Source organism: Python bivittatus, unplaced genomic scaffold (assembly GCF_059951505.1).
Source record: "Python bivittatus isolate LINGU-HERP-01145 unplaced genomic scaffold, Pbiv_v1 ctg000970_np1212, whole genome shotgun sequence".
Lineage (NCBI taxonomy): Eukaryota > Metazoa > Chordata > Lepidosauria > Squamata > Pythonidae > Python > Python bivittatus.
This window is the reverse complement of record NW_028277121.1, coordinates 1,223,913-1,251,854: the sequence shown is the minus strand read 5'-3', so window position 1 is coordinate 1,251,854 and position 27,942 is coordinate 1,223,913. Positions and strand designations below refer to the sequence as shown.

General features: G+C 41.1%; 1 protein-coding gene across 14 annotated transcripts in view; it reads left to right on the top strand.

Annotated features, from left to right (window-relative positions):
• The window catches only part of APBB2 (amyloid beta precursor protein binding family B member 2), a 172,448-nt gene that overhangs the window by 55,640 nt on the left and 88,866 nt on the right, over positions 1 to 27,942 (top strand). For 9 of the 14 annotated variants that reach the window (XM_088131134.1, XM_088131138.1, XM_088131139.1 and 6 more), the window contains one exon: positions 13,496 to 13,606. In XM_088131134.1, coding sequence (XP_087987260.1) covers positions 13,561 to 13,606 — 46 coding nt within the window. In that variant the 5' untranslated portion in view covers positions 13,496 to 13,560. Of the gene's footprint in view, positions 1 to 13,495; positions 13,607 to 19,685; positions 19,755 to 27,942 lie in introns of all 14 variants that reach the window. The other 5 variants (XM_088131142.1, XM_088131141.1, XM_088131137.1 and 2 more) reach the window with 1 other exon arrangement.

Genomic DNA, 27,942 nt, shown 5'->3' with positions numbered 1-27,942 from the left:
ATAGCTGGTTGTACCACGTCAGACAGTTCTAGAGTTTGCTCATAGCCACCAGAACTAACCACCATCTAACACCCTGTTCCTCATGGAAATGATGCACATTTGCAGAACGGTATGATTGTCTTTTCAGGAATGCCTTTCTGTTTACTTCGATAGTATTTGACCATGATTACTGGAACTCCTTGGAAATTTACCAGAAGGTTCCCAGTTAGATTAGATAATGCCAGCCAGAAAATCATTTCAGAAAAACAGCTGTCAGTCTGAAGTACTATCACTCCTCCATCTGTCTGAATGGTTGATATTTTGTACTACTTAAGAAGGATTAGTGATATAATTTGGTTGGACTGATGATATGTGTTCAGTCTCTGCTGATGAATTGGCTCTCTATCAGTGTGATAAACTGGCTAGCATTATTCCATGTGGTCACAGTTTAATGCTACATTTAAAAACTGGACTCCTTTGCCCACTCAAGCAGAATAAAAATATATTTGTTTTTTTTTCCCTGTTTGTTTTTGTTTCTCTTATTTGCATTTTTCTTTCTTTTTCTTGACTTTTTGTCAACATCAAAGCAAATAAATAAATAAATAAATGGTTAGTGATAATAGCGATGTATATAATATACTAATTATCTGAACTCAAATTGTGGTTCAGATGAAGGGCTTTAACCACAGTCTTAAAAAATAGCTTTTTCTGGTTCAAGAATCGTTCCACATGTCATCCAAACCTGGACTCATGGTTAGCTTATCAGCCATGAGTCCTCCAGGAGAATGTGCTGCAGTGCCAGAGGGGCTGCAGAGCACAGGTGTTCCTGCATAAGCATCTTCTGTGGTTCTCTTCCGCCACAACATGTGGCTCGGATCCCAAATGAGCCTCTTAGCATCTATTATTATGGTTGGTCACACAGTCAGCCAGATGTTTAGACTGGATTTGGCATTTTTATCCACCTATCGAGTCCTTCCAAGGACCTGGGATAGGCAGATGTTGTTGTTTGATGGTGTTAAAGATATTGTCACACGATATAAGCTGTTCCAAGTAAAGCTGCCTTTTGCAATTGACTGATGGTGATTTTGTCAATGCCGATGGTCTTCAAGTGGTGCTTTGGGATTGCACCCAAGGCGCCTATAACTATTAGTACTAACTTTGCTTTCTTTTGCCACAGTCGTTCTACTTATATTTGCAGGTCTTCGTATTTTGTGATTTTTCTCCAGTTCTTTCTCTTCTATCCTGCTGTCTCCAGGTATTGCAATGTCCACTTTCCAGACTTTTTTGTCCTTCTTATCAACAATTGTTAAGTCTGGGGTGTTAGGTGGCAGGTGTTTGTTTGTTTCAATTCTAAAGTCCCAGAGCACTTTAGCTTCTTCATTTTCTATTACAGTGGTACCTCGGGATACGAATGCCTCTACTAACGAACTTTTCAGGTTATGACCAGCTCCGGCCGCAAAAATTTACCTCGATGTGCGAACTCCACCTCGGGGTACAGCCATTTTTCCACCCTGACACGTAGTCCGCGGCCATTTTTCCGCCCCTGACACGTGGTCCGCGGCCATTTTCCCGCCGCGCGGCGCAGCACCCGGCCGTTCTCCCGCCGCGCTGCGCCCGGCCGTTCTCCCGCCCCTGACGCGTGGTCCGCATACGCCAGAACGGATTAACGGTAATTACATTGAACCTTATGGGAAAATTTGCTTCGGGGTGTGACCAAATTCAGAGGGTGGAACGGATTAACCGGATTTACATTGAACCCTATGGGGAAATTTGTGTCGGGTTATGACCAACTCGGGATACGCCCAGAGTCACGGAACGGATTAAGTTCGTATCCCGAGGTACCGCTGTACTTTTTCTGTTTTGTGGTCCCACCAGTTCCTGCTTGCAGGCAAATGGTATTTCTTGCAGATATTCCAACGCACCATTGTTGCTACCTTGTCATGCCATTGTTTGTAGTCACTCTGTGATCTTCTTGCGGCAGCTGACTAGGTGGTCCACTGTTTCTTCAGCTTCTTTGCAGAGGCGGCATTTGGTGTATGTTGTTGTCTTCTCAATTCTGGCTTTGTATGTATTTGTTCTTAAGGCTTGGTCTTGTGCAGCCAGAATTAGCCCCTCTGTCTCTCTCTTCAACTTTCCTGCTCTTAGCCATTGCCAGGCCTTGTTGTTATCTGCTTTGCCTGCTAGTTCTTTTGTGCACTGGCCATGTAATACTTTGCCCTGCCATGTCTCTTTTCTATTCTTTGTTTGGTCTTTCTTGTAGGTCAGTTTGGTCTTTTTAGTATTCAGTAAGCCTTCATGGTGTAGTAGCTTCAGTGCATCTTCTTCACCGTCCTCCAGATACTCTTCCAATGCCTATTTTTCTTCTTCAACTGTCTGGTGTACTTGCGACATTCCACACCCACCTATGCTCCTTGGTAAGTAGAATCTGTCAACTTCACTGGGTGGATGAAGGGCATGATTCATTGTCATTATTTTTCTTCCTATCCAGGGCTTCTAGTTCTGCCTGAGTCCAGTTCACTATTCCAGCTGGGTATCTAATGACTGGAATTGCTCAAGTGTTAACCGCCTTGATGGTATTTCTGCCACTGAGTTTGGACTTTAAATCTTCCTCACTCTTCTGATGTATTCACTACTAACCTTCTTTTTGACTTCAGTGTGCTTGATGTTGTCAGCTTGAAGGATGCCCAGGTATTTGTAGTGATCTTCTTCATCCAAACTCTTGATGTTATTTCCATTGGGCATCTTGATTCCTTCAGTTTTCACTATTTTTCCGCTGTTGATGGTCAGGGTGGCACGTTTGTCCAGTCCAAACTCCATTGCAATATCTTGGGTGTATATTTGGACAGCATTGAACAGCAATTCTATTTCAGATGGTGTTTTCACATAGAGCTTCAGATCATCCATGTAAAGGAGGCGGGATCACTTGGCAGATGTTTTTGATGTTTGATAGCCATGGCCTGACTTGTTCAGTATTGTTGACAGAAGAATCCATGCCATGACAAATAGTAGTGGTGATAGTGAGTCTCCTTGAAAGATTCCTCTCTTGATGTTAACCTCTCCTAGTCTGTCGCCATTAACCAGCAATTGTGTCTTCCATTGTTCCATTGATCTTTGCACAAAGCTTCTGATGTTTCTACTGACGCCTGTTATTTCTAGGCACTTGATTATCTAGTCATGTGGCAGGGAGTCGAATGCCTTCTTGTAATCAATCCAAGCTACATCCAAGTTGGTCTTCCTTCTCTTACGGTTTTCCAAAATCATCTTGTCAATTAGGAGCTGATCTTTTGTCCCTCTGGTGTTTGGGCGGTTTCCTTTCTGCTCAAGTGGAAAGAGCTTGATTTCAACTAGGTGCTGTTGGACTGCATCAGCTACCATACCAGTTAGCAATTTGAAAGTTGTTGGGAAGCAGGTAATTGGCCTGTAGTTGCCTGGTGCTGCCCCTTTTGCTGGATTGTTCATTATCAGGTAGATTTTGCCAGATGTTAACCAATCTTCAATTTCACTTCCTTGCAGTATGTTGTTAAACTGCTTGGCAATGAGTGGGTGCAGAGCATTCAGATGTTTCAACCAAAAACCATGCAGTTCATCTTCACTTGGTGCTGACCAATTCTTGATCATTCTTGCTTTTTTCTCCATAATTTCTGCTATTATTACAAGTTCTTTCATTTCAGCTTTTTTATTCTTATCCACCTCCTTTATCCAAGCTGCATTCATGTTGTATTTCTTTGGGTTGTCCCATAGCTGCATCCAGAACTGCACTGTTTCTTCTTTGTCAGGTGTTGACTGGTTCATTGCAGTCTCTCCATTGATGGATTGGTAGAAACGTTTCTGATTCAACTGAAACTGGAGATTCTGCCTGTAGTGTGCAATTTGAGCTTCATATCTGCTGATTTCCTTGACTATGGTTGTTATTTGCTGCTTTATTATTTCCAGTGCTTCCTTGATCTTCCTTGTTTCTAGGTGATACTTCTTGATCAGGTATTCTTTGGTGGTCTTGTTCTTTGGCTTCTTTTCTTTCATCTGTTCTACTTGCTTGCATCCGATATTAGCAAGGTGATCTTATTTTCCAACCTGATCTTCCATTTTGGTGGTGCACTGTTTGGCTTTTTCTCTTGTTTGTTGATTTTCTATCCAAGGCATTCAATTATAACTGCAGCTGTGCTGTACATCAGTTGATTTGTTTCTTGCAGTGAGTTGGTGCTTATATTTGATATTACAGCATTGGCATCATTTAGTACTTGTGCTAGCTGTTTCTTTGTAACAAGCTTCAATGCAGGCAACCTCATTCTGTTGTTTTTGTGCTGTTCTAGATGTTCAGTTATTCTTTGTTTCAGTTCCTCTTGTTTTTGAGTTAGAGGGCTTTGTTCTTTCTGAGAAGAAGGCTTTACTGTCTGAGCTACTTCTGGCAAGGCTTCGATTTCTTTGCCCTGGGTAGACCTTTGCAGTTCTTCCAATTCTACTTCTGTGAATACTTTATTTCAAATTATAAATCGACGTTGATCTGCTAGCCTCTGTTCTGTTATTTTTGATTCTGTATGTTGTTCTTTCTAGGACTGGTGCATTCTTTTCAGATATCCTCTTCTTATTGGACTTGATTTGTAATAGCAGATCATATTTCTTTGTTTTCTGTCTTTGTATATTTGTGACGGGTAAACAACTTTTCTTCCAGTAGTTCTGCAGCTGCTGGCCCTGGTTGCTCAGCCAACAGTCCTGAGTCCTGTAGCCCACTTGTCACCAGATGTCTGGAAACTAGAACACCTAGTGCGGTCCTTGTTCACCCAGGTGACGACCGATCCGGTATGGGTTTCTGTAAATTACATCTCACCATATTGTTTATGGGAGAGACCTCTTTGTCTGGCTCCTCTGATGAGACCTGTCCAGTATGGTTGAACCTCTGGCATAGCTCTCATCCTCCTTGGAGCATGCAAGCCCCACAACCACATCAAGGTAGTGCCTCACTGGGGGATGATGATGATGATGATGATGATGACGATGATTTTAATAAAAGAAAACCAAAAAGGGAGCAGTTGGCTGGCCAACCAGTGCAAAGATGTAACACACCACCCATGGATACCTCTCTTAAGATAGTTTAACACATCATGCAAACACGCCATGGTCTGCTTTAAAAGCCCTTCCACTGTTTTACAATCATCCTGTTGAAGGAGGCTGAGGCAGCCTTGGACTTTCTTAGTAGTGTTCCTTTCCATGGAAAGGAAATTTATTTTGAAAGGCATCTGCCTTTGGGATTTTGACAGTAGCAAAAAATAAATCTTACTGAGTAGCCTTCTATCTAATTGTTTAGTATCAGAATTGATTCGTATTGACTGTTTTAATGCTTGTAGTAATTAACAATTTATGGTTTACATTTTTCTAATGGTATAGTGGAGTATCTTTACTGTTAATCCACTTAGAAAGTTGTGTTGGGAAGCAGTATTCAGGTCTGACGAAATAACTTAAAGGAGCCTAGGTTATATTTTGTAAAGAATGAGGTTAGTGAAGCAGAAACCAACAGTTCCAGGCTAGAGAGAGAACCATTACGTCAGGATAGATCTGGGGCCTCCCAATGGCCAAAGAACAGCTAAATATCTGTTGACTCGTAAGGGTGGGAGGAAAAGGCCTGGAATTAGAACTTTGGGACAAGAAACCTGTAGATGGGCTTGGACTCTGGTGTACCTCATTAGGTAAAGCTTTTGCTATTGTGGCTTCATTCTCATCTGCAATCAAAAAATGAGTATCACAGTGTCACATCCAGAATGACGAAATTTTTGCTCCATTTTCTATGAGCAAAAAATAAACCAGGAAGGCATGTTAACCATTGCTTTCTGTTTCATACAAACCATAGATCATGGTTTAATGTTGGCTTGTTCTTGGTTCTCATGTAAGAAGTAGCTCCTTATTAAGAGCCACTCCCTCTTTCTTTTGTTATATGTATAAAAGAAAAAACCAAAGTGATAATATATTAAAACTTGTGTGTATCGCTGGGTTGTCCAAATGCAGATCATGTGCCGTGTGGTTCCTGCAAAATAACCAAAGAATATTGCAGAATAACACTTAACTATTATTGCCGGTAGCTTACTTTGTAAGTCTAGCATCATAACCACTACTTTATACTGGCCTCAATCTATGTCAAAACACTATCGTTATGTAAATCTGTCTCTTTTGCTCTCTCTTGAGGTGATTCTGTATTTGGATAGTTGGGATTTGGGCAGTATGCAAATTTAAATCATCATCATCTTCATCGTTATAGACTTGGGTGCCTGGAATGACTTTCCAAGAGACAGTTGTTCTTTTCTTTGGGATTAACCTGATGTATGTATTAGATCAGTGTTCCTCAACCTTGGCAACTTTAAGATGAGTGGACTTCAACTCCCAGAATTCCCCAGCCAGCTTAGCTGGCTGGGGAATTCTGGGAGTTGGTCCACTCATCTTAAAGTTGCTAAGATTGAGGAACAGTGTATTAGACACTGGGACTTTTTTGATCCTGGACAAGGAAACATTCAGGTTTAGAGAGATGTTTTATCACTTGGTGATCAGTGGGTTGAGAGCTCCATGGAAAGCCAGGTCAGAATGAAGGCAAGTGTGTCTAAGCCGGGGTTGCAGAAACAATTTTTTTTCCTTTTTGTGGCCAAAGGCAGTTGCCAGGCAATGCCTGGAGCGCTGAGCTCCGGGCATCTGCTCTTTCCAAACAGAAATGTTTACAAGGATGTTACCAATTATACCAAGCGCTGTGGAAACTTGTCCGCACCTCGGGACGGAGGGAAACGATCGAACACTGACTTGAAAACAAGTCACAGGCTGATATCGCTGTTGTTTACTCAGCCTTCTGCTGTAGTTAACGATGCAGAGCTACAGGTCCCACTGGGAGTCGGTACCTCCAAGAGAAGAAAAATGGCGAAAATGTGCAATCCAAAAAAAAGGTGCTGCGTTTGGATAGCAGGCCAAATATTTTCTGAAAAGAAAACCCCCGTGTGCTTGGATACCAGAAGGGCTTATCTTGTGCTGATATTTTAAGCTGCATTTGTGATTCCTTTTCTGTTTTGAAGGATGATCAGTTTGGCTTTTTACTGAAGGGAAGGTACTATTAATTATCTCTCAGGTGTAGCTTAATATTTTTTCAAACGGTTCTGAAGGTGGTTTTGTGGTATCCACACCAGGTTTGGTAGCTGAAGTGGAACAAGAAATGAGATGTTAACAGGCTCAAGAAGAAGCCTGTTTAAAAAAAGAGCCTGAAGGGTATATAAACGAGAGTAAGGGCCAAGTCTTGTTCCTAGTTCTCTGCGGAGTCCTTATTTGCAACTGGAACCTTTCCCTCACTCGGTACAGGCTTTTCCTTCTGGCTAAACCATTGGGAGTGTAGCTTTCTGACAACCAAAGAGGTGTGCAAGAACCTGGAAGAGATACTTCTTGTACACATGATACTGGGACCACGGGTGTCTCAGCTCATGGTTCTGTGTGAACTGTAAGCTGGGCTACCATGTTTTGAAGATTTAATCCCATCTGATACTAAATCAGTCAGAGATGTTTTAGTTTAGTCTTTTTTTTATTACTTCTAAAATAATAACAGAAAGAGAAAAAGGAAAGGAGCAGAACAGAAAAATAATTATAATGCAGTCAATTGTTACAATTCTATATATACTTATCTAATGTAAAAATTATTCAAATACATATATATTTATTTCTAATACTTTTTTTTAGATGTTTTATCCTGCCTTTATTGTTTTTATAAATAACTCAAGGTGGGGACATAGGAGAAGAGAGGTCACAGCTGTAGCAGGAGAAGAAAGATAGTTGTACCAGCCCCTGTTAATTTTTAGTAAGTCAGAAGAAAGTCAGCTGAGTGAGAGATCAGTAAAAAGTGGAGCCAAGGCATAGCTGTTTCATCACACAAAGTTCCCCAGGGATGTTGAATCGTTATGCTATTTTTAGGTTATTGAAAATTTTGGGTTCTATCAGCATCAGCATCATCATTATCAGGTTTGCAGTTCAAGTTAGGGTTAAGTTTTTAATGTATATTAATGGGATATTTTATTTTAAGGGTGAAAACGCTAGGAAGAAAGAACCCAAATCTGACTGAACATGAGTTAGAGCTGCTATTAGAGGATCAAACATGAGTTAGAGCTGTGGCGGTAAGGGCGGTGAAACATCAATATTTCTCCACCCTTATTGTGTCTGTGGATAGCTGTCCAGCAGCCCTGTTTCAGGTGACCCAGTCCCTCCTGGGTGGGAGTGGCTCTGAGGTTCACCTGCAGGGTCACTGTGAAGAGTATGCTAGGCATCTGATGGACAAAGTCAATTGGATCCACTCTAAGTTGGAGTCTGGCCTTGATGCAGGTCCTGTGGAGGTTACTGGGGCTGGATCTAGCTTGGTTATCTGGAGAGAGTTTGATTCTTTTGGGCCTGAGGACATGGATAGGGTCCTCGGGGCTGTTAGTGCAGCCAGCTCTGTTTTAGATCCATGTGCCTCCTGGCTGGTTAAGGCTTCCCGGGAAGGGACATGTGGTTGGGTTTGGGCAGCAGTTAACTCCTTTGTGAGAGAGGGGGTAGTTCCGCCATCTCTTAAGGAGGTGGTGGTTCACCTCCTCCTCAAGGGACCATTGCTAGACCCCACCAGTCTGGAAAATTTTCGTCCAGTTTCCAACCTTCCCTTTCTAGGGAAGGTTATAGAGAAAGTGGTTGTGTTGCAGCTTCAGAGGACCCTGGAAGAAGCTGGACGCCCGTCAGGGTTGAGGCCTAGGTATGGGACTGAGATGGCATTGATTGCACTCTTGGATGAACTTTGGTGGGAGTGGGATGGTGGTGGTGTGTCCATCCTTGTTCTTCTTGACCTCTCAGCGGCTTTCAATATCATCAATCATATCTTCTGGACTGGCTCCAGGAGTTGGGAGTGGGTGGCACAGTGTTGTTGTGCTGGTTCTCCTCCTTCCTCCAGGGTCAGTTTCAGTTGGTGTTGATAGGAGGAGGGAGATCTAGCCGGTAGCTGCTCCTTTGTGGGATGCCTGAGAGCTCAGTACTCTCTTCCCTCCTATTTAATATCTACATGAAGCCCCTGGGTGAGGTCATCCAACAGTTTTGGGTGAGGTTTTATATCAGCTTTGTATCTCTACCCCAGTTTGCCTGAGTGATAGGAGGTTCTGTCTCAGTGCCTGGAGGCTGTGGGAGCCTGGAAGGGGCGCAACAGGCTTCAGCTCAAACCAAGCAAGACCAAATGGCTCTGGATTTTTTGACCTCCTGGTTCCAGGGACCTTCCATATTTGGTTCTGGATGGGATGGCAGTGCCGGTGCACAATCTGGGGGTCCTCCTGGACTCAGCTCCTGCTCAACGAGCAGGTGGCAGCTGTGGCCAGAAGGGCCTTTGCACAGCTTAGAGCTGTGCATCAGTTGAACCCATTTTTGGACCGGGGGGCCCTGCTCACGGTCACTTATGTCCTTGTGACCTCCATATTGGACTACTGCAATGCGCTTTATGTGGGGCTGCCCTTGAAGAATATTTGGAAGCTTAAACTGGTGCAAAATGTGACCGTGGAGGCAGATATTGGTGCCAGTTACTCGGCATATGTGACACCACTACTCCACAAGCTGGATTGGCTTCCATTGTGCTTCTGGGTGCAATTCAAGGTGGTGGTTGTCACCTTTAAAGCCCTTCATGGCTTAACACCAGGTTACTTACAGGACCGTCTCTTCCCAGTTGTTTCTACCCATCTTATCCAATCTGGCAGGAAGGAGATGCTCCGGGTACCGTCAGCTAGGGAGTATTGGCTGGCGGGACCTAGAAGGAGAGTCTTTTCTGCCATGGTGCCCAGTCTTTGGAACATCATTCCCCCTGAGATTAGATTGGCCCATCCTTGTTGGCCTTTCATAAGGGCTTGACAGCCTAGCTTTGTGCTTGAATCTGGGGTCCTGGTTGTGGATTAGAATCCATCTCTTGCTTGTATGGATGATAAGTTAGATCATGCCCGGCTGCTATGTGTTTCTATTTTTGTTCATATTATGCATTTTGTGTTTTTGTTTTATTGTAAGCCACCTAGAGTCATGTAAAAGTGAGATGGGTGGCTGTATAAATTGAGTAAATAAATAAATAAATATTTTGCATTGTCCCGTTTCCCTCAAGTTTGACTTTATGTATGTGCCGATATAGCATTTTGGCACCAGTATGGAATGGTTTACCATTACCTGTACCTTCAGGATGTTTTATGAATTTCTCAGCTCAATATCCCTTCCAAGTGCTAACCAAATTCATCCCACTTAGTTGTTCAAGATCACCCAAGGTTGGCTAGGTACACATAGTATCCTTAAGGTACTTAAATAACTACAGCATTCCATTACTGTTTTGGGAGAGTAAATATAAAGTAGAGAATGGCAATTTGACACTCAGGATATTACCAGTTTGGTTATTATTACCAGACTGTAGTAAATAAATAAATGGCTTATGATTTATGTGCAGATGGGATGCTAAGTTATCACGTATATGGTATGTTTAATGTCCTCCTGCTTTGAATAGGCTGGAACCATTAATTGGTTGCCCCACCTCTCCCCAAAACATTGTCAGAATACAAAATCCAGAATCAAAAATGATTAGTTTCCTACCACCTATAAATATAAATATAAATAAAAAAACTGTTTAAATTTTAATCCAGTACTTCTTTTGTGATTGGCATCAGTTCTCCAAAGTCTAGGACAGATGTCTTCTTCATTGTCTACTCCTGGGTGTTTTCAGGTGGTCTACCTATGAGACCTTGGATGTGGGAACACCTGCAGACAAATGCATACTCTAACAATGAACTGTAGCCTCACCCTTTTCATTGCAGTATCTACTGTTTGAAAGAACCAAGCAATATAATCATCAACTTCATATGATCTACCTCTTGATGGATTTAAACACTTCTTTGTACAAGTCAGTGATCAATTGTGTCAATGCCCTTTTGAATCAAAATTAGTTCTGAGCCTGAAATACACCCACTTCAACGTTATGGATACATATCTCCTCCTTTTAATTTACCCCTGGAAATGACAACTTTGCATGTCTCACATCTAGTGAGCCAAAATTAAAGCTGGACTAGAATGAGCAATGAGGCAGTCCTACAGCTAGCCCAAAAGTTTCAGGAGGCCAGCCATAGAACTGGAGGACCCTACCTGCGCCATTCCATTGAACAAAATCAATTTAAGGGACAAAGGAAATGTAAGGGCTACTTCTCTAGCCCCTTAGCTATCAGCCTGCCAAGAGGATCTGTGATGATGTTGACAGTTTCCTGTCTTCGGTTTATAGTTTTAAGTTCATTGTCCTTTTTCAGAACTGTAATAAATCACATACTCTTCCATGATGACTTCAGGGTAGGATCTGACTTAGAATGAGTGGATATACAGTAAACACCCTGAGTGGTGGAGGAGGCTGCCTTAGGCTTCTCCTTGCTGTACTCTTGGTGCCATGAAATCTTAGAAGAAAAGCAACAGACACGATCATGCATGGCTCCAGTTGAAAGTACTCAATGCGCATAAAAATGGGTGGAGCTTCAATTGCACCATTGTAGGCACCATCTTGACTTTTTTTTTACCATGCCCTGAGGACACCCTGCCTAACCACCAGTGGTTGAAGTCCATACAGAGCAGATGGCATCTTGGAGGGTTCACACAGAGAGCCTAAACAAGCTCTTTCACAATCTTCCATCTTTTTCTTTTCTTTCATTCTTCTGGGTTTGTGGTTTAAACTAATTACTTTGCTAGGCAAGAGAAAGTTTCAGTTTCCTGAATTTTTGAGTGTTTGTATTGTGACCAGGGTCCAGGTTCAAATTTGCTCTGTAAAATTATGTATTTTTAATATTTTTTTTCTAAATGATAATGCTGTTTGGGCTATGGAATGTTAAAGGTTGAGAACTATATCTAAGAGTATATCTGTATCTAAGGCCCTGCTCACAGTCACTCAAGCCTTGGTAACTTCCCATTTGGATTAATGCAACACACTCTACGTAGGGCTGTTGTGGAAGACCAGCCGAAAACTACAACTGGTCCAGAATGCAGCAGCACACGCAGTGTTGGCTGCCCCTAGGTTTGCCCATATTACACCCCTATTGTGAGAGATGCACTGGCTCTCTTTCTTTCCAGGTGCAATTCAAGGTACTGGTTATTACCTTTAAAGCCCTACATGGCATGGGACCAGTTCATCTGTGGGACCACCTCTCCCTGAGGGTATCTGCCTATTCCACCAGAACAGATAGTGTGGGCACACTCCAGGTCTCTTCCCTTAAACGTTGGGTCCTTGGAAGTGTGCCTTTTCTGTGGCAGCCCCTGCCCTATGGTACACCTCCCCCCCCGATCCAACAGGCCCCCACCCTTTTAACCTTTAGAAGAGCACTTAAGACCTGACTCTGCCCCCAGATGTTGGGATAGGGTGAGGTTAGAGTGGGAGAGAATGTGGGGGTTCTGTCAAGCCAGATTTTTTTGTTTGTTTTGGTTATAAATTTAATTGGTTTTGATTTTTATTATGTCTATGTGGTTTTATTTTTGATTGTAAACTGCCCAGAGTTTGGTTTAAGATAGGTGGCTGTACAAATGTTTTAAATAAATAAATAGTTTTCTTATAAACTAAAATTGTTAAAGACTGATGAGGGGGGAGTTCAGAAGAAACTCATATTCTTCCTGATGAAAAACACTTTTTGGCTAAAAAAAAAATGGGTGGATCATATTCTTCTGAGTGGAAATTCCAAACACCAGAGGGGTAATTAAAACATTGTCAAACTTTAGAGCAAAATTGGATATTGATAGATTTGATGGAACTCTAGTGTTAATAATAGAGTTGGTCAGATGGCTTAGGTAGATGTTCATAGTCTGACGAGAGATGTGCCAGATATTTTATATAATTGTTTTGCAGATATTTTTGGTTTATAGGGTAATAAATAACTATAGTGGAAACTTTAATTTAGACTTGGATCTTAATTTAGTTTTCAAAATATTTTGATTCAAAGAGAAGTTGCTTCATCAGTTATAAATTACCTCCTCTTCAGTATCTCTCCCCCCCATTTAAATCTTACATCTTCCCCCAAATCTTCAAGGGAAGTCCACCTCTCCCCCAATTTAATTTGCATGGCAAATAGGTTAGATGTTTCACGTTTGATACGGCACTCTAACAAGCCCATTGCTGAACTGTGTAGCTTGAGGGCAGTCCTGCAGACTTGCTGGACTACCTCGGCCATCCCTTCCCCCTCCAAGAGATCTACGGGCGGCCCTGAGGTCCACCCCTGGAGAAAGGCATCCTGTGTCAAGGTTGCAAAATTCCAGGTAAGCCGGTGTATCAGGTGCCATGTTGGCTGGGAAATTATTTATACTTATCAGCAGAGAACAAGTACAAGCAGTAAATTTGCTGGGCACTGATAGTCCAACAGTTCATCTCTCCTGCCGGTGTGAGGGTGAATAATTTATAAACCCGTTATCCAGAGCCAGGGAGCGGGACATTAGCATTTTAATGAAAACAATATAGGCATTGTACTAAATCTTTGCATTCTTCTTCTTCCTTCTCTTCCTCCAGGAAAACAATTCTGCCAAGTGCTTTGAAAACAGCTGACGACACCGGATAATGTGCTGACTAGCACTATGGGCAGGCGATACCCGGGGGCTCACTATCGTCAAAGCAATTCATGTATGTATGCAAGGCCTTTCCTAGCTGGCCCATTGAAGAGCCCAACAAACCATGGTAGCTTATCTTGGCTGGCCTGTGACTTTTTAAATGGCGGTGCCAGCGCCGTTCTGTAGACGCTCTGATTTATTGGGAATCCTTTATTATGGTATGCAAAATTGTATGGGAACAATTTAAAGCCCAGATGAGGTTGTTTTCAGAAGTTCTGCTTAGTTGGAGGACAAAAGGTTTGCTGTGGGCCAATCACCCGTGTGTGTCCCTGCTCGGATTTCTCATTCAGTGTTTTTAGGCACAGATCGAATTGTCGTGTTTTTAAGACGTTTTATTCTTCCTGCATTTGGTCCCTGGTCTGGGTGGGCTTCAGCAGGTGGAGGATGGAGGCATTTCTAAAATCAGGATACTGGGTTCTTTAGAAAGCGTTCCTCCTGTATTGTACCTTAAATCTATTATTTGGTATTCTACCCTTTGGGATAATAGAGTGCCTTTATATCTTATGTATTTATTCATTCCATTTTTAAACTGCCACAATCATGCAACTCTCAGCGGTTTACAAAAGAAAACAACAAAACTCAATAATAATTAAAAAGCAAGTTAAGAAATATTTATTTTATTTGTCCTAAAACTGGAGCACATAAGCAATTCTGTGACTATCCCTCTGGATGATGAATTCATTTTATTGTCCTGAAGGTTGATTCCCAGCTTTTTATGGTTATTTACAATGTACAGTGCTAGTTTTACATTTGGATTTTTGATATGTCTGCTTTTAATCCCAAATTAAAGATTTGGGGGTTGTACCTCACTCAGAGTCGATTGGAGTGCTCTGTAAGCCCTGTAAATAAATAATGAATGCTATCTTAACTAATTAAAAAAAAACTCGCTTCTGAAAAGCCAACAGGGTCAGGGTGAGCCTTTTGCTTGGGGGTAAATGGTTCCACAGTAAGCAGGCCATGATGGAGAAATATCTTCCTGTCGACACAGCGGGAGTTTGGGATCCATGTTTAACAAGTATTCTTGGTGCATCTGTTCATGCGCTGAACCTGGGTTCTTGGTTCACTGATGTGCCACAAATAACAGGAAGCAAAGCTTGATCAGAGAAGGCTTCACACACGCGACACCTACTAAATAATATTGCTTTGTTTCCCAGCGTGCTGCATTTCTTTGTACATGACCTATAATTTCCTGTACGTATTAAATGGATAAGTGCAAAACCAGCATGGGCTTTGTAGATATGCTTTATAGTGTGCAAGTAATGTTATCATTAACAGTAAGTCAGCTTTGATTTCACATTGGAAATGGATAGTAAATAATACATGACTTGTTTAGAAGAGAAACCGATCTATATGGGAGTGTTTCAGACGCCTTCCTTAAACTGAAACAACTCCTCCCATATAGGTATGTTTCTCATCTAAATGAGGCATGTATGATATTTCTGTCCCTTTCTAGGATGAAAAACACCTTATTTCATATATTTTCCTTGCTGAAAAACAAGGTAGGTGCTGTAACTTATCTTGGTGGCTCTTGCTTTGCTTCCTTCTCTCTTTAAAGTCAGTTTGTGAGGAAAGGCTTAAATATATCTTTAGGTAGCAAGCCTTCTCTTCTAATCTTTTAAAAATTACAGATGACAGCAGTCACTCCCCTTGGCTGCTGTCAGTGATATGCCCTGTGTCTTCAGGCCCACTTTATTCCAAGGGATATCCAACTGATCTCCTGAACATGAGTTGACCCTTGTCACTTCCCATCCTCTACCTACGCCAGTGTTGTCCAAACTTGGCCACTTTAAGATGAGTGGACTTCAATTCCCAGAATTCCCCAGCCAGCCATGCCAATAGAATTCCTATTGTGGCAAATGAAGATTGTGGTTCTGGAATAGTTGAGGCTCTGCAGGGTAAGGTTGGAGTGGTGGACTAGGACTGGGGAGAGCCAAGTTCATAATTCCACTCAGCCATCCAATTTACTGTGGCAGCTTTTATCTCCCAGCCTAATTCTCCTGACATCATTATAAGGATGAATTTGGGGTGGAAATGGAGGGAAGAACCATGAAGAACATCTTGAGTTCCTAGAGGTGACAGTGGAGAAACCGTTGGATATAAATGCCATAAGGTGACAGGTCTTCAGGTGCAACTTTAAGCACTTACTTCCAAGTTAAAATGTATAAGGACACCCTAGATATTGCTAGGACTTCAGAGATATCAGAGTTGATTGACAAGTGGGCAGTCCTAACCCTAATGGAGGTTAAAATTAACAAGCTTAACATGGGTGAATACAGTTGCTCTAAATCGTTAGAGTTCCACTTTAACTAACAAAAGCAAAATAAATTCTGCAAACCAAGAAAGAATATGCACAACATGTAGGTTTCCATTGTGTGTAGAATTTTAATTTTTGTATTATTATAGAGAGGAAATCCAAACTCTTGGGTGTAGGCAATTTCACAGTTATTGTGATTTGTAGAGTAGAAGTAGAAATAGATGGAAGTCAGAAAAATAAAGGCTACGTTCTTCAAAATACTAATATATTTAAATAAAGGATTTTAAATCTCTGCCTCTTTTGTTATAATCTGCTATAAATACTGAGCACTTTAAAGCACAAATGTTGCCCTGCACGTGCAAACCCAAAATTAAAGTCCCAGCTCCATTGTTTTTTCCTTTAAGAAGGCAGAGTTTCAGAGGTTTAACTCATTTGCAGTAAATAAAGGATGCCAACAGGCACCAGCAATAAAATATCCATCTTGGCTGTGCTTCACAAGCTGCAACTTTTCTCCTGCCCTTTGTGATAATTCCCTTAGTCATTTTATAGCCCTAAAAAAAGGGGAAAAATCCTATGGTTACAGATTTAGAGAATACAGATTTACATCATTCCAAAAGGGGAATGGTGTAAATATTCTTACATGCTGAGAACTTGAGAACTTTCAATGATTAGAATTTGGCATTCCTTGAGAGAGTTTTTTAAAAAAGACCTAATACATTTTCTACTTTCTGTGACCAGCCTTTATGCTGGTTATAATTTAATCCAACTTCAGTGACAGTTAATTATTTAGTTAGTTGAAGTTTATTACAGTTGTAGGCCAGTATCATTTGTAGAGCAGAAAACCTACTTCACTTTTGCCGTATTTTTGCCCCAACCTTTTTGTGAAAAACTAAATTTAAATGGCCACAGGATATCCATGCCATCTTTGTTTTTCTTGGCAAATACAGTTTATTTTAACAGTGGTCATTATGGAAGAAGATTTAGTGAAACATAGTAAGGCTTTGAATATCTTTGGTCCATAAAAGGTACCTAGCAACCAAAAATATAGTGGATAACAAGTTGATAGTTTATTAGTGAAATCTGAGATTTTACCAGAGAAAATGTAAGAAAAAAAAATATGTCTTGTACCAAACTGGACTTCTGTGGGTTTCTGTACCAAACTGAACTATCACAGTTAGAAACTTAGAGAGAGGCACTGGATTTGTGCATAAATCAACTTGTTTATTTTCAGATTAGCACAGTATGTGAGCCTGGTCATTGTGGTTTAGGGTTAGGTGTCAGTCATATCACAATTTCCTACTTAACAAACCGTGGCTAAAACTCCTAGCTTAGTTCCACGAATGAAACCAGTTATTGAGGATACATTTTTAAAAGAGAGTCTGTCAAGGTCCTTGTCCCCTTGAAGTAAACTCTCCATACAGAGTTTTTGTATTTGTTCAGCCCTCCCAACTTTCTTTCTCACACACGCACATTTCTCCGTGCCTCAGTAGAGAGCAAATAGATGTCTGCACCCCGCCTGCTGTGGCTGAACAAAGTGGCTGAAGATGATGAGGTGGTTGTCCAACCTAACTGTCCAGCCAGGAGTGGCCCCTTCTCCTCCATGCATCAGGGGCACTACATGGCTGCTGTTGCTCAGCAGTGCAATCCTAGTCTCTGACTAGCAGCACACACACAATGGGTGTCACCCATTTTCGTTCTCCCCTTCTCTGCAGCAGTAGTAGGAGGTACTAAGTCCGTTACTTGGCAAATTAAATTCCATTTGCCGTTTAATGGACATTTGGTTTTATTGGACCCTTTCTCCCTTTTCATTTGTTAAGTCAAGGATTTACTGTAATGTTTGTTTTTTTTTAAATACTAGATATGGTAATCCAGGCAGGAGCATCCACAGGTAAAGGTTCTAAAAGGTCAAGATGGCAGCTTTGGTCAAAGCTCCGCCCTTTTGTTGTGCATGCACAATTGCTGCTTTGACCCTCCCCTACAGATTCCCTGGGCCCTTTTTTGCCTGCTAGAAGGGTAGTTCAGTAGATCACATGCATTATCGTTGACTGAAACGGTAGAAATTGATCGTCAGAAGAAACTCCTGTAAACTTTTTGCTTTCAGAAATTCTTTTCAACATAACTCTGCCAAAGATTCATAGGATTTTTGAGAGTATTCTAGAATGTGTTTGAAACTGTGTGCATTCTGTTCATCCATAATCTGTCCCCAAACAGAGAGATCAGCAACTGAGGATGAATTATCTTTCAGGAGACCTTTAGTTGGTACAGTAAAATCTCAATTTAACAGACTCCCATTTAGTGGAGTTTGGATGAAATTGACAAAATACCTTCTGAAATAACAAGAAGTCTGTTGGATTTGACAAGACACTTACATTTATATTAAATTAGGCTATATGTATGTTATTTGTACCAGGTTATGTCATTTCTGTAATGATGTAATGACAATGCAAAAGTAGTGATTTGCATCAGTTCATTATGCAATGGATGCAAATCACCATGAATGGTGTGTTTTTGTTTTTAATGGTCAACCTCTCCCCCCAATTTGTCCCTTAAATGAAAGGTTTATTGCATTGCTATATGTACTCCTTAAATGAAAAAGCAGAGTTTAAAAGCTGTTACCATGGAATAACAGCTGCTTGTTAGAAAACAAAGCAAGTTTCCTTTTGGAAGTTTTTTTTCTTTTTTTTCTGTTTAATGCTCTATTTAAAATGTTGGGAAACTTAGTTTGGGATGGAAAAGGATAGAATTAAAAGAATAATTTTACCAAAAACTAAATCTGGATTTCCCTGTTTGTTAGTGTGGGCCTTGTAAAATCAATATGACTTCTAAGTAAATGTGAATAAGATCACAGTTTGGAATTAATGGAGGCCCCAGCTGTTAGTAATTAATATATAATCAAATATTGGGATTAAATTGCACACTTATTTCTTACGGTGCAAGTTTATACAAGATTATGGGAAGCAAGGCATACTTTGTTTAATGGGGCTTACCTCTTAGTACAGTAATCATGCTTAAGTTTATAAAGTTGATTCCACTGATGGCTATAGAGTTAATGGTGTTGCTAATATTGTGTTACCTCTTTACAACAATGGCTAGAAAGAAAATAAAGGCAGCACTATCATTGAAGAATTAATTATAAAGCCTGTGCTTTTTAAAAAAAAATATGGCACACTTTAATGGAATAAAGTATACAGGTAGTCCTCGCTTAGCGACCACAATCAGGACCTGCAACTCCATTGCTAAGTGCCACAGTCACTAACTGAAACATCACATGACCGCAACTTAAGATTTTACCTCCTCCTTCTCTATTAATTCTCCTTTTTGCAAACCATTTGCGAAGCAACTGAATGGCGATCATGTGACTGCGGGGCGCTGCAATGGCTGTAAACGGGAGGTATGGTTGCAAAGCTTTTTTTTTAACACTGTTGTAACTTTGAACGGTCATTAAATGAGGCAGTCGGTAAGCGAGGACTCCCTGTATGTCTTGACAATATTCCTGTCTTGACACCCTTATAAAAGAAAACCCCAAACAGTCTGCAAACGCAAGCTTTTTGACATGAAAGAAATGCTAAACCAATACATGCCTATTGTGAAGCAATTAGATATTTCAGGTTGCTAAGGATTTTAGTATTGAGATTTCTGAACTTTTTAAAGTAACAATTTGGGCTTAAAAGATGAAATTACTCTGGGAGGTAATCTTCTCTCTTAAAGGTGCATGTAGGTGCCTGTGACTGCCTGCACCAATGTTGTTGCTGAATAAACCATCCAGCAGTGCTCAGTGGGCTGGGTTGTTTGGTGATTTTCTTTGCTTTTAATTTCTCAAAATGATCCCTCTTTTCAGATTTCAAATAATAATCTAATTCCTGATCCATTGCTGAAGCTCAGTGATCCATGTCAGAAGTACTTACAGGTCAGATGCCCTTTTCAAATATTTTATGAACGGCATTTCTTAACAGCTTTCTCTCCTCCTGGCCCAGAATATTTCACTTGTGATTGAAACAAGCATCTTTGTGTCTTTTCTTTGCCCTTTCCTTCCTTTTTCTTTTATTCCTCAAGTGGGTTCTTCAGAAACCTTGGGGACCAGTCCAAGAACAATGCTGTTGATTTTTGGTCCATGTTTGAGCCATTGGGAGAAAGCTACGAGGCCATGTGCACATTTCCGCCCTTACTGGAGCTCATATTCTCTCCGCTGGCCTTCCCGAGGCACAGGGGAGAGATTTGTCTGGTGGGCATTTTAATGTAAACATATCCAAATTGCACCTCCTGACCCGGTTCACAACCTGAAATGTAGTTGTATGTTGTAATACCCACACATTTTTCATATTTTGCAATGTGGTTCACAACTCAAATGCATGTAAAAAATGCCATATTTACCAGAGAGGAAGGCAAACCTGAATTTAAGAACATCTCCCTACTTCCTGAAAGAGGATAAATTTCATCTGACTCAGGGGCATCTGTGGGAGGGTGGTGGTCAAAAAGGTCAGTGCAAGCAAAGCCCTGCTTCTTTCTGTGGTCATGGTGCACATAAAAGAGGGGGTGGGTGGGCTCAATCACAGCCAGGATCTTGACTATTTGCCCCCCATGGATGCTCCTGATCTGACTCTGATATTATATTCTCAGCAAATCTAAAATACCCACACTCCCACTAAATTAGTTGGAAAAAAGTCTTCCTCTCAGGTAAATACAACATCCCGTAAAAATGCATACAAAATGTGAGCACAGAGGTGTACTGCATTTAAGGATAAGTGCATGCAAAAATGTGTACAATTTGTGTAGATGTTATTTCAGATCACAAACTATTGCAGAACTGGGATGGAATGAACTTAGATAGAAAAAAGGCAAGATACAGATTTTTGTCCATTTTTAGGCTTCACTGCAACAAATAGCATTGTTGATACAGCTGTTCACAGTAGGAGAAATAGGTGAACAAAAATTGAGTTCATTTATGGAGCTAGAGATGCAAAGGCTAGGGTGGAGCCTTTACAAGGGAGAATTGGTGAAAAGAAACTGTCTTTAACCTTTCTCGTTTTTCCTTTGTAAATCCCTCACTCTGGTTTTTGCCTCACTTATTTGGGAATCCATCTGAGAAATGGATGATAATTACAAATCAGAGGATGGAGAATTTTCTAGCAAAAGTGGCCAGGTAAGGAAACGTTAAGTGCTGCTCCTCCTTATGCTAATTTTCTTCAGGTCTCCTTCTCCAGGTCCATTTTTATTAGGGCCCTCAAATCCTGAAAATTATTTCAGTCAAGAAATAAAAGCATAAAGCTAACTTCCTCAGGGTCAGAATCTAGAGGTGTTAGACTGATGCTCCCAAAGTTTCCAGGTAGCATGGTCCATGACCATCTGGTTGGGAATCCTGGGAATTGCAAGCCAACAAATCTGGAAGGCACCAGATTGGGGTTCACTAGCATAAGATATTGTTGTGTTTCTCAATCTTGGCAACTTTAAGATGTGTGGACTTCAACTCCCAGAATTCCCCAGCCAGCCATGCTGGCTGTGGAGTTCTGGGAGTTGAAGTCCACACATCTTAAAGTTGCCAAGGTTGAGAAACACTGAGGTATTGATATAGTTTAAAAATCCATAGCTTACATCTTCTCTTCCCCATGATTCATTAAATGGCTTTCCTCAAGCTGTTATCTTTCACCCTCCCTGCTTCCATGCTGGGATAATAGTACTAGCCTACCTTGTGGAGCCATTCTGATGATGATTGAGATACTAAATGCCTTGAATATTCTAAAATAGCTTGTTGAGGCACTCCAAATTTATTTCTTATTTTAAGAAAGCTGTTGGAAGACTGATAGGCTTGCTGCTTGGAAGCTGAATTTGGATCAGTAAGAAGACATGTAGAGGCAGACAGGGTGGGCTGTATCTTTGGGTCTCCCATTGATGTCTGTGTGTGTGTTTATTTATTTATGAAATTTAGAGGGCTGCCCCACTCCAGAAGACTGGGTGTCATATAATAGTAGAGTTGAAGTTAGATCACCATCCTGCAGTTGGCAGAACGTTCTGTTGGTGTAAGATGTATTGTTCCCATACCTACCCTGTTCCTGTGACCTCTGTTTCACCATTTACCTGAGTTCCCTCAGGTAATGAATGAGAAGAGTGTAATAGATTCTGTATATCTTGCTCCTACCCTGATGGTATCAGAATAAGGTGGAATGTGCAACTTTTGATGAGTAAAGGAGATGAGCTCATGTTTGAGTGCATACCATGGCAGTAAGGGTAATGAAATGTTTCTGCTTCTCCGCCCTTACTGCATTGGTGAGCAACAACCAGCAACCTGATTTAGGGTGACCTGTTCCCCTCTGGGAGATGAGAATTGGCAAGATCTGTCCAAGGGTTGCTATGAAAATTTGAGCATTTCACCAGTAAATTTGCTCAAATTCAGTCAAGTCTTAATTCCATGTTGGCAGAATCTTTAGAGATAACCGAAGTGGAATCTTGCAATCTTATCCAGGATTAATTTCATCCTGTGAATTTCAGGGATATGGCTAGGGTACTGGGCAGTATGAACATAGCCATGTGTGAACTGGACACCTGCCCAACCTGGCTTCTTTAGGAGGTGGGGCTAGGGCTGTCAGCTGGATCAGGGACCTTGCCAATACTTTATTGGGGGAAGGGACAGAAAAGGTTGATGATGTACTCCCTTCTCTCTGGACCCAATTGGGTTGGACAACTACTGTCTAGTTTCCAACTTTCCCTTTCTTGGAAGGTTGTAGTAATAGAGGTGACTCTTCAGCTGAAAAGCACCCTAGGGGAGGTGCATTATTTGCTTGGTTTTCAGTCATGGCTCAGGCCTTGGCATGGGATGGAAATAACTTTGGTTATTTCCATCCCATGGAATGGATGAACTGAGCGGAGACCTGGATCTTACATCTCAGTGGTATTCGATAACATTCACTATCTCCAAGCTCTGAGGGTTGGACGCACTGTTTTACAGTACTGTAGTTCCATTTCTTCCTGAGTGTCCCATTCTAAGGCATCAATCTGGGGTGAGGTATACAATACACTGATGCTAAGCAAATATACATATGCACCCTTTGGTGAGCCAGTGATGCAGTGAGAGTCCTGATTCAGAGCCTGGAAGCTGAACAGTTGCAGATGGAAAAAAACAAGTTGAATTCCAGCAAGAATGAGATGCTGTTTCTCAGGAAACCATCAGCCTCTCTCTCTGCTCCAGTGATAGCACTTGCCCTGTATAAGCAGGATTATGACTTGGGGTTTGTCTTTGATTCATGACTAGGTGGAAACTAGGGTGCCCAGCTTTGGTGTGCCAATTGCAGCCTTTCTGGAGGTGGAGGCCCCTAGCGCAAGTCATCCATGCCCTTCTTACCTGTCAGTTAGATTAGTTCGATGTGCTCTGCATTATGTTGCCTTTGGAAGCTAATGAGAAGCTGCAGTTGGCATAAAATGGTAGATGAGAATTACATATGTAACTACAGTTTTTACCTGTGTATCCAGCAGTCCATGCCTATCTTTGCTTTGAGGGTTCTACACTGGGTACCAGTAGGCTTCTAGGTACAATTCAAAGTCCTTTAAAGCATTACATAGCTTGGTACTCAGACACCTAGAGGACCATCTACTTCAAGCAGATCCTCCTGGTCCAGTCCACATGTCTCAAGTTGCAATGCTTAAGGTTCCTCCCCAGTATAAGATCCCAGCAAGAATAAGAACCTTCTAACAGAAATCCAGATGGGTCCATCATTACTGACCTTTACAAAAGCTTTCAGGAGCTCTTCAGAAGGGCATTTATTTAAAACCTGTCATAAATACACCTATGACACTTTGTTATATGAATTCATTATATAGTTTGATGGTTTATTATTTTTGTATTATAGACCTGTTAACTTTATTTGGGTTTACCATACAATACCATTAATTCCTTTGGAAATCAGTGGTTCATAGATTAAAAAAAACAAATAAATACTGCTACAACTAAGGTAACCTAAACCTGTCTCACTCATAACCTAGGGATGAGATGAAGGCAATGTCATCAGGATCGTGGCAGAAAAAAAGCGGCCAGGGCATGATTGTCGTGGCTGGGAGTATGTGGGAAAAGGCTCTTTAACTTGTAGTCCATGGAAACGCAGCTCAGTTATAGCTTATTGCAGCTCATCCAGAAGTGAGCAAGAGTAATTAAAGAAAGGGATATTGCTGTGGAGATAAATAGATCTCTAAACCAAACATCTCACCATGCTGCTCCATAGATGTACTGCACTTCAGTCCATACAATGACCAGACTGGCTCAAGATTATGGGAGTTAACATGCCATATCCCTCAAAACCTGGGGGTTGAATCAAAGATTAGCACATGAAAAGAGTTTTTAATATTTGACTAACTGGGCATAGGACCAACGAGAGAAGGAGGACAAGGTTGTTTCATTTCCATATTGCTATTCTGCAATGGCTGAGAAAGAAAGCCTTCTTTTCCTTCCCCCCATCCTTCCTCCCGCACATCTTAACTTTTCCGCAGTGCTCATAAATTTTAATTTTGCATGAAAAGAGGTATTTTGAAACATCCTTCATGGCATGTTTGTGCGTGCATCTCAAAATGGTTCTGCTGCTTGTGGCTTCTTGACTTTACTCTTGCAAGTTTTATGATCTCTTGACCAAAGCCGTGCTGAGCATCAATTTTAGTTTATGCTACTTAAATAGCTTCCATTCTGTCTGGATCTGAATGTGGTTTTGTCCATTTTGGTGCAAAAATACTTTATGTAGAGACGATACTCAGCATAACTAATTTTCCTAGTTGATGCACAGAGTAACAGTAAACATGGATACAAGAAGTAATTTCATTCCCAAGTGCAAAGGGAGGGTCATAAAGATCGTAACTGGAAGCTATCCTGCAAGAGGCAGTATATCCTTCTTACTATTCAGTCCTCTGTAAAATATGCACATTATCTGCTTAATGAGCTTCAGTGTGGGGTTTTACATCTTGCTTAATAGTTTGCTGTCTTTGGAGAACAACCAGATGCAATGGTAATTGTACACTGAGCTGTGTACTATTATTGTTCCTTAAATTAAAAGTTGGTCAGAAATCAGGAATTATATTTAGGCTTTGATGAAGAATCTTATTCTGGTTCTTCTCCAACCCTGAGTCTATACTTGGGCTTTACACAGTGTGATGCTTTGCTTTATAATCCCTGAATAATATCTCCATCACATTGTTAGCTTTCAGTACCATTCAGCGTGCATCCTTCCACGAAATGCACACATGCTGTATTTCTTTGTCAGCAGCTGTGCACACGTCACGTTTTAAGCATAATTTCTTTTAACTGCTAAGAATGAAAAGCAAACCTTTACAGTGCTTCAAGCAAACCAGCCATGAAAATATCTGACAGTTTTGCTTCTCAGCTTCTCTGCCTCTTCCTTTTTCTAAGTCCTGAAGATAATAGAAAGCATGAACAAGTGTGAGATAGATGTAGATAGATCAAAAAGAGATGTAAATTGAATAGAAAATGGACACGTGGTCCTCTTCTGATATAGGATAAATCAAGGAATAAGCAAGACCTTTAGTCCCATATACCCCACCAATATACAGTCAGGTCCAGAAATATTGGGACATCGACACAATTCTAACATCTTTGGCTCTATACACCACCACAATGGATTTGGAATGAAACAAACACAATGTGCCTTAACTGCAGACTGTCAGCTTTAATTTGAGGGTATGTACATCCAACTCAGGTGAACGATGTAGGAATTACAACAGTTTGCATATGTGCCTCCCACTTGTTAAGGGACCAAAAGTAATGGGACAATTGGCTTCTCAGCTGTTCCATGGCCAGGTGTGTGATATTCCCTCAATACCCCAATTACAATGTGCAGATAAAAGGCCCAGAGTTCATTTCAAGTGTGCTATTTGCATTTGGAATCTGTTGCTGTCAACTCTCAAGATGAGATCCAAAGAGCTGTCACTATCAGTGAAGCAAGCCATCATGAGGCTGAAGAAACAAAACAAACCCATCAGAGAGATAGCAAGAACATTAGGCGTGGCCAAAACAACTGTTTGGAACATTCTCAAAAAGAAGGAACGCACCGGTGAGCTCAGCAACACCAAAAGACCCGGGAGACAACGGAAAACAACTGTGGTGGATGACCGAAGAATCCTTTCCCTGGTGAAGAAAACACCCTTCACAACAGTTGGCCAGATCAAGAACACTCTCCAGAAGGTAGATGTGTGTGTGTCAAAGTCAACAATCAAAAGAAGACTTCACCAGAGTGAATACAGGGGGTTCACCACAAGATGTAAACCATTAGTGAGCCTCAAAAACAGGAAGGCCAGATTAGAGGTTGCCAAACGACATCTAAAAAAGCCTTCACAGTTCTGGAACAACATCCTATGGACAGATGAGACCAAGATCAACTTGTACCAGAGTGATGGGAAGAGAAGAGTATGGAGAAGGAAAGGAACTGCTCATGATCCTAAGCATACCACCTCATCAGTGAAGCATGGTGGTGGTAGTGTCATGGCGTGGGCATGTATGGCTGCCAATGGAACTGGTTCTCTTGTATTTATTGATGATGTGACTGCTGACAAAAGCAGCAGGATGAATTCTGCAGTGTTTCGGGCAATATTATCTGCTCAAATTCAGCCCAATGCTGCAGAACTCATTGGACGGCGCTTCACAGTACAGATGGACAATGACCCAAAGCATACTGCAAAAGCAACCAAAGAGTTTTTGAAGGGACAGAAGTGGAATGTTATGCAATGGCCAAGTCAATCACCTGACCTGAATCCCATTGAACATGCATTTCACTTGCTGAAGACAAAACTGAAGGGAAAATGCCCCAAGAACAAGCAGGAACTGAAGACAGTTGCAGTAGAGGCCTGGCAGAGCATCACCAGGGATGAAACCCAACGTCTGGTGATGTCTATGCATTCCAGGCTTCAGGCTGTGCTTGACTGCAACGGATTTGCAACCAAGTATTAAAAAGGGAAAGTTTGATTTATGATTATTATTCTGTCCCATTACTTTTGGTCCCTTAACAAGTGGGAGGCACATATGCAAACTGTTGTAATTCCTACACCGTTCACCTGAGTTGGATGTACATACCCTCAAATTAAAGCTGACAGTCTGCAGTTAAAGCACATTGTGTTTGTTTCATTCCAAATCCATTGTGGTGGTGTATAGAGCCAAAGATGTTAGAATTGTGTCGATGTCCCAATATTTCTGGACCTGACTGTAGAAAAGAAAAACTAGGATTATCTTGTCATCCGATGTTACTCCTTGTGTCCATTCAGATAAAAACAATTCATTTGAAATCTGAGTTTGCATGCAACCCCAAGGAACTTATTTGATCTCTTATTGCAAGTACCATTAAGAGTGATGCTAAAGAGGGTGGAATAATATGTATATCAACTCCTCTATCTTTTAAGCTGTGGATTCTCTGAGACATAGTTGTAATGAGGGGCAGAAACACCAACCTTGCCAAAATGGAATAAAAATGAAGATCATGCCTCAAAATAGTACTGAAAAAAGTTAGTAGAATGTGGAACACAAACAGAAAACTGCAATAATACAGTTTCCTAATAAGGAAATATCAGTATGAATTGAAGTTTTGTCACCATCTTCCAATGAATTTGATACTAAAAGGTGTGCTTTTAAAGACAGCTACATACTCTATCACACTAATGTTTTGATTAAGATGAAACATTACTATAATATTTAATAGTATCTGAGTCTTGCTACCTTTTTGTCGATACTTCTGATGTCTTCACAAAGGTTTACAAAAGTATGTATGTCAGCTATTGATATCAGTTCAAATATTTTAAACTCAAAACCTTTTGTATACTTGTAATACAGAATAGGCCACTAGGGGTAAAGGGGTAGCAAACATTGTCACAACTTTTCAAAGAGTGAGCTTAGCTCAGATATTAAAGCATCTCCCACCATTTCCCCCCTCTGCATATTGCATAATGGTGCACTTATGGGTCAGGTGCTCCATGTAAAATCTGTTCTAACAACTGCTGGTCCATTATGTATGGTCAGTAGACTAATTTGTATATTCAGCTGGGTATGTTTCCCTCCCCCTACTCTTGTTTTAATTCAATATATTGGTAATTGCATAAGTGTCTTGGTCTCAGTAAGTAGA